We start from the raw sequence: 7373 nt of genomic DNA, 5'->3' as shown, positions 1-7373 counted from the left end.
AAATTTAGCAATCGGCAACTGTGGGTGGATTGGATCCATCTGTTTCTAAATTCTATAATAATAAAAATAAAAATAAAATAATAATAATGTCTGGAACTCGAAAGGACCGCTACGTAATAAAATTTCCTTTTCCTCAAAAAAAAAAAAAAAAATAATAATAATAATAAAATTTCCTCACTTTCACATAGATAGTCCCGTAATAATGACTCCAGTCAACAATGAAACGGGCCCCACTGATGTCCCTAGGCCAAGCTGGAGAGGACGGCCGGGACCCACTTATAAAAACATCCAACTCACACTTCACAAGGCTGAAGGCTCACAACCCCATCCCCCATTGGCCATTGCCTTGCTGTAAATAAAAACCATACTCAACACAACCCATCAAATTCTCTTGCTTAAACCGTCACAAAAACAATTCAAACACCACCCCCCACAAAAACCAAAAAAATAACAAAGAAAAAAAACCAGTAACGGAAAGACAGTTTATACACGTCTAATTTCACATCTAATTTTACAATAATAACTTATTTTTTGTGTACATGTTTACACCAACTAGTTACGATAAATTCATATATAGCTGATGAATCTAATTATTACAAGTTAATATTTAAATATGTTCTAAAATTAAGTATGAATTTAGTAGTCTTTGTTGAATTTTTCAAAAAAATAAAAATAAAAAACCAAAAACCAAAAACAAACCTCTTCAAATATCCTTATTTAAGTTCACAAACTCAAAACAAATTGCCCATTATTTTATGTAATAAATAATAACAAATCCCAACAGTTACCCCTAACGTGAACTTAACAGCCTGGCTGAGTGACCCTTTATATTTTCTATATATTTTTAGTTAAAAAAAAAGAAGAAGATATATTCCTATATCTTTTAGTATATATCCAAACTAGTTATCTATCTATTGATATTAAAAATATCAAACTAGTTCAACAAATGTCGGAACTAGAACCAGAACACAACCGCCATATTCTCTCTTTATAAAAGCACTCTTTCTTATATCAAAAAAAAGAAAAGAAAAAAAGAATCACTCTTTCTTTCACTTCAAAAACTTCTAGAGAGAGAAAACTGAGAAACTAAACCCTAAAAAGGAATAAAAGAAAAAGAAAAAGGAAAAGAAGTTTTAGAGAGAGAGAGAGAGAGAGAGATGGGAGGGTGTGCAACGAAGCCGAAGGTGTTGAAGGAGGCTTCGGCTCCCGAGGCGGCTAAGGAGGAAAAACTCGGCGATGCCGTAGAGCCGTTAAAGCCGCAAGAGGATTTGACTGTTAAGGCCACGGAGAAAATTGATATTGCCAAGGAAGTGGAAGATCAGGGAGGAGAAGGAGAAGGTGATAAGTCTAAGGAGATTGTTGATGATGAAAAGGTTGATGAACAAGGAAACAGGCGCCGCTCTCTTAGCCTCTTATTTAAACAGGTTTTTCTTTTGTTCTGTTAAGTTCTGCAACAGTTTTTTTTTTTTTTAGAACTTATTGCCGTTTTTAGAAGTGTTTTTCTTGCTTCTCGTAGCACAAATAAGTAAACCAAAACTACAGTTTCCTTTTTGGGTCTAAAAATTTGCAAACAAAAACTCTTTTCCTTAGATTTTTTTACTACAACCCACACCATCAAAGTGTTTCTCTAATCTCTGTTTATTTAATTATTTTTGTTATAGATTCGAACTTATTAGTTTACTTTTCGTTTTAAGTTTTATCTGGTTCAGTTTGGTTGCTAAAGACAGTGAAAGAAATCAAGAGAAACTGTAATTATTGCCTTTTTTTTTTTTTGTTTGGGTTCGCTTTGTTTTCCTCAGTCCTAAACGGAGTATTGACTGTATTGAGAATTTAATTAATTAATTATATATATATATATATATATTTTAAAAAAGCTTAATTAAGTGTGTGGTAGTTGATTAATCATAAATTATATTTATAAGTTAAAAAAAAAAAAAAAGAAGTCGGAGATTTTCTGCAAATTTTAGATTTTTAAACGACCCATTTATTTACTACGTTTGTCCAGTGCAGTGTCGGTATCCGAAGTTTTGGTATAGGATTTCTCAAAGAACTGTTACGTATAGGTTGGTGTCTGTCTGATTGTCTGAAACGTTTTTTTTTTTTTTTTTTTTGTTTGTTTGTTTGTTTGTTAATGCCTTGTTTGGTTGTGATAAGCGCGATGAATCTGAATGGAACGGATTGGTTACTTTGGTTAGAATCTTTTTGGCGCTAGAGAATCGGTATAAGGTATCTTAAACATTCAGTCACATCTTTCATTGCACGACAAACAAACTTGTCCTAGTGTTGTGCCCCACCAGCTGTTTGGATTAACCTTTGTTTTTAGGGTAGGGTGCATTTCATAGAGTTTTAATTAGTGCGGTCGAACCACCTTTTACCGGAAGGGTTTTTTTTTTTTTTTTAGTCTAAAATGTCTATATATTTAGTTTAAAATCATCTAACGGCTGCACAAGGACATCCGTTATCAAAAATCTTGATTTTCAATAAGTCTGGTGTTTCAATAAGCCTAACACAGCACAAAAATTTTCATAATTATTATCCTGATCTGTTTTGATTGATGCATAAATGACATTACTCTAATCCCAACTTATAACAATAATAAACTGTGAAAATTTATTTCACTTGCACATTGCTATTATTTTTTGGGTAAAATACATTTCATTCATTTAACTTTACTTCCGTTGAATTGAGATCTTTAAATTTCAAATTTATTCAATTCAAATTTTTTGTTTAATTTCATTTAAAAAAAAATTCCATTAAGTATGTAATTAACTAATGAAAAAAGATTTTTTGAAAAAAATTCTATATAAAAAATCTATAAAATGTTTTCCTTGTTATTTTATAGATTTTTTTTCCATGTGAAAATAATATTTTTTTAAGGGTAATTTTTTAACAAAATTGGACAGAATTTAAAAGACTCGATTAAAGTAAAGTTTAGAAGACTAAAATGTGTTTCAGCTAACTTAGAGGGAGCAATTTGTATTTTAGCCTATTTTTTTCAATAAGTATAGGGGCATGTTTTCTCCCCTCTTTATACTTACTTAGTTTAATACCCTTGTGTTTTTGAATCTATTATATTTCCTCGTGTTCCCTTAAGTGAAAGAGAGGGATTTTTGCTTCATTTTTTTCTGGGAAAGTTTTAATGTTAGACCATGTCTACAGAATTTTTATGTGAATTGTACATGCGACACAATCTTTTTCACAGTTGTTGGTATGGTTTAATGTGATTAAAGCGATACTACTTTTACTTTTTATTTTTGGTTGAATCAGCATCAGTGTTACTTTCACCTGGGTGTATTGTTTATACCACTTTTATTATGCACTAACCAAATAAATTATATTAGCAGTTTTGAAAAACTTTATTTTCTTAGACTAAATTTTTTTTATTTTTTTATTTTTTATCTGGGTCTGTTTGGTCACAGCCATATAGCCAGTTTTTGAGTAATAAATTCTTAGATATCCCAGTTTAACTTTGGTAATATTTAGATGAACATAATTGATACTAAAAGAGGTTTGGCAGAAAATAACTAGAGCAAAGGATAATGAGAGAGAATGTATAAGCAAGGCAGTAAATAAATAGAGCAGAATAGTAATAATAGAGATTTTATTCTTGGATGGTATAATTTAGTATTTCTTACTGTGTCGCAGTTGTGTCTGTAACAAATCAGTCCAGAAGGTTAAATCTAGCTTTTTGAGTGCATTGAAAATGACAATTTATAAGCATATTTAGAGGACTTGCCCGGTTGGTGTGCACATATTAAGGCCTGAACTGATGGTTAAGGTGTATGTATCTTAAAAAGTATAAAGTCTAATTTTTTGCATGATTTAATTGATTTGATAAATGGAACCGCAGTGCACGAGATTTTTCTAGTGGTTGATGATGACCATTGACCAGTCAACTTTAGATTTTCATCCTCAGTTTCATAATCATGTAATTTTATATTTATGCCCACCATTAATGTGAGCATTGTAAGATCTAAGGTTGAACTATAGTATGATAGGATATGTTACCTGCAAAACTTGTGGTTGATTAATATCTAAGAAGCACGGACACCAAAAAATATTTAGTTAATATATATATATATATAAAATTAGTTGGACACTGCATGCGTGTTCTAATTCTGTTGGGAGGAAAAAAAGTATTTTTTTAATTATATAATTTAAAATAAGTTCCTTTGATTTTAGATATTTTTTTAAAATAGATTTTAATTGTCCTTATTTATTTTGAACTTAAATAAACATAAGAAATGTCAATAGATAAATAAAATATACCTAAAGATCGAGGTGCATTAAATTAGTTAATTAATTTTCACATCCCCACCCACGGTTTCATATCCCAAATTTTAAAATAATTGTGTCTGTGTTCGAAGATAGGCGAATGAATTACCGGTCGTATGATTTAGATTTTGCTTGTTTGACTGTTCACTCATGCGCTTGAAGCATTATCAATACATATTTCACATCATATTATTGATGATTTTGTCTTTCATGACCTTTTGGACAATTCATAGTTTTTATTAAATACCTTTTTTGTAGAATGAGGAAGGGAAGGACTCAACAGGAGATGGTAATCCAGCAGCGGAGCCACTAAAACAAGAAGAACCATCTGTGGATAAAAAACCTACAGATGAATCTGAAACCAAGCTTTCAGAGGTTGAAAAATCTGAAATTCCTCCTGTCCAAGATGTTGATGCTCAAAATCCAGAAACTCCAATCGAATTGACCCTTGCCCCAGTTGTTGATACTCAGAAGCATGAAACTCCAGTTGAACTGACCCCTATCCCAGTTGTTGATGCTCAAGAGTCGGTAACTCCAGTTCGACAGACGCATCTTTCAGAAGTTGTCAATGCTCCTGAAGAGGCTGAAACAGAGAAAAAAATTGAAATTGCACCAACCGAAGCTCCAGATGTTGCCAATGGTACAGAGAAAGCAATTGAACCTGCAGCAGCTGTAGAGAGCCAAACCAATGGGACATCCGAGGAAGAGAAAATAGAAGCCTCAGATGATGTTGCTAGTACTTATGAGGAGGCCAAAACACTGAAACCAATTGAAGCTGCAGTAGGTACAGAAAGCCAAAAGGATGTTACATCTGAAGAAAATAAAACAGAAGCAAAGGAGAGTACTGAAGTTAAAGCCAATGTGTGATGAGGGTCTTCTAAGACTTATATTAGGCAGGAAGTGATGCATTGCTTGTTTATTCTACAGGGTAAGGATGCCCGTGATATGGTTGCCTCAAACCAAGTAAAGATTGTTCACTGCTTCTTGGCAACTTATTTATAGGAATTGTTTAGAGGAGTTGTTTCTTTCGATTTGTTACATGTCATCCTTCTTTTCTTTTGAGTTTGTTTCATATATAATTTTTTTACTTGCACTTGAACATATGGGAATATGGGATTGTTAGGTTATATGTACGAGTATAGATTGTTTTAATGTTTCATATGCTGTATTTTTCACATCTCTGCTGCTCTTTTTTCCATTAATGCCCCTACATCTCTGAACTTGAAAGAGCACGGGACTCTCTGAATTGTAATACTTGAACTGAGAATAAGACGCATCTAGGTCAGCTAGTAGTTAGACATAAGGTTCAGAACCAACTGGGTTGGGTTTAAGTTTGACAAAGCAGATAGAAATCAGAACATGCCAATTCTAATTATGGCTAATATAGTTATATTCTTGGCACCAAGCAATAATAATTATTGCTTGAAAGTTGAATTACAGGTTAGCCAAGTATGACTTGACCATTGTAGAAAAGTAGGAGTTTGTATTACTTTCAAAGAAAAATGGAAAGCAAAATAGCCAGTGAAAAATTCCAGAAGGCATTGTCCAGACGTTTCACTGTACTCTGGTTTGGTCCATATGTGAAAAGCATGTCATTCTTAAAACGTTTATGTCAGCTGCAGCTTCTGAGAGCCAGCGAAAGTTATCACTGGACACAAGCCCTTCCCTAATTTCTGAACCCTCAACAGCACAACAAGCAGCATTGCTACCATTAAAGTTTTAATGATATTGATGACACCAAGCCAAAATAGCAGCAATTGGTTACCGTTATATTAGTTACAGTAAGTGATTCTGATAACTTTTTTTGTAACGTCTTTGCAGCTAACAGTTGTGGTTCTTTTCTCACGCCTTCAATTCTAAAGGCAGTTACACTGCATTGCCATTTATAAATATCTAAAAGATGAATTTTAATGTTGCTACGCTTTCCATTTATAAATATCTAAAAGATGAAATATCTAAAAGATGAATTTTAATGTTGCTACGCTTTCCAAAGATGAATTTTAATGTTGCTACGCTTTCCATTTATAAATATCTAAAAGATGAAATATCTAAAAGATGAATTTTAATGTTGCTACGCTTTCCATTTATAAATATCTAAAAGATGAATTTTAATGTTGCTATGCTTTTATTGAGCCACATTTATGGCTATGTTTATATTTTCTTTCCACCATTTCTTAAAAAAATATGTATATAAATATTAATGAAATACATTATGCATTTACACATTGTCAAACCTAATTGTAACTTACCAATTATGATAGGACCATCACTTATTATTACCATGACTTTACACATTCTTGAACCTAAATGTAACTTATAATATAAAATACATGTAATACAAACAGCTTGTGCAAAGACACTATTTATTTATTATTAGTTTATACTCACTAGAAAAAATCCAATTCCACTATTGTATTAATATCTATATGCTAATGTAATATTCAAGACCAGGTTGAAGGATCTAGTTCCACGCTTACTTAGAGAATCATATGTCATTTTTATCAACTTCAAGAGATGGAGATAATAAAAATATTGACAAATTTTTGCACATAGAATTATAGACACAAGCATGATAATTTAGTTAAAAATATTGATCTGATAACAAATCAATTAATGTTACTGTAGACACTCATTTGCACCCATAATTTAAACTTGGGTGATGACCAAAATAATCATTCTAAGTACCCAACAATCATGATTGCATATCATGCATTAAATCATTCATTATATATCATAAAAATGATATTGAGATTCTAACAATTGTGACGATATGCTTGGTTTCCAACTCAGACTGTCAGATTGGAAGATGTCATAAGATCAAATTTTCACGGTTTGAATGCATTCATTTGGGTGGAACTGATCACACGTAATTAATTGAAATTAATTTTTATTGGTTGATAGTTAAAATTAATTAAATGAATTTCTGTGATTGGTTGTTGATTTGGATTAAAATAAGTTTGGTTGCATCGGAATAAAAGAAATAACCTGATAATGTTAAAATTGGATTGGTAATTAAAATTTTAGGGTGATTATCTCAGAGATAATTATTTTAAAGATTTAATTATCAAGTTAAGATAGATTTTATCATATATACAAGT

General features: G+C 31.5%; 1 protein-coding gene across 1 annotated transcript; it reads left to right on the top strand.

Moving 5' to 3' along the window:
• The first annotated feature begins 925 nt into the window (after window positions 1-925).
• LOC126733306 (uncharacterized) lies at window positions 926-5452 on the top strand. Its single transcript, XM_050436544.1, has 2 exons — window positions 926-1424; window positions 4534-5452. Exons 1-2 carry the CDS (start codon window positions 1158-1160, stop codon window positions 5140-5142), a joined length of 876 nt encoding a protein of 291 aa, XP_050292501.1. The 5' UTR covers window positions 926-1157; the 3' UTR covers window positions 5143-5452.
• Window positions 5453-7373: the final 1921 nt, after the last annotated feature.

The sequence above is a fragment of the Quercus robur genome, chromosome 6 (assembly GCF_932294415.1).
Source record: "Quercus robur chromosome 6, dhQueRobu3.1, whole genome shotgun sequence".
Classification (NCBI taxonomy): domain Eukaryota; kingdom Viridiplantae; phylum Streptophyta; class Magnoliopsida; order Fagales; family Fagaceae; genus Quercus; species Quercus robur.
Note: the sequence above shows the minus strand (reverse complement) of the source record. Positions and strands in the feature narration are given on the sequence as shown.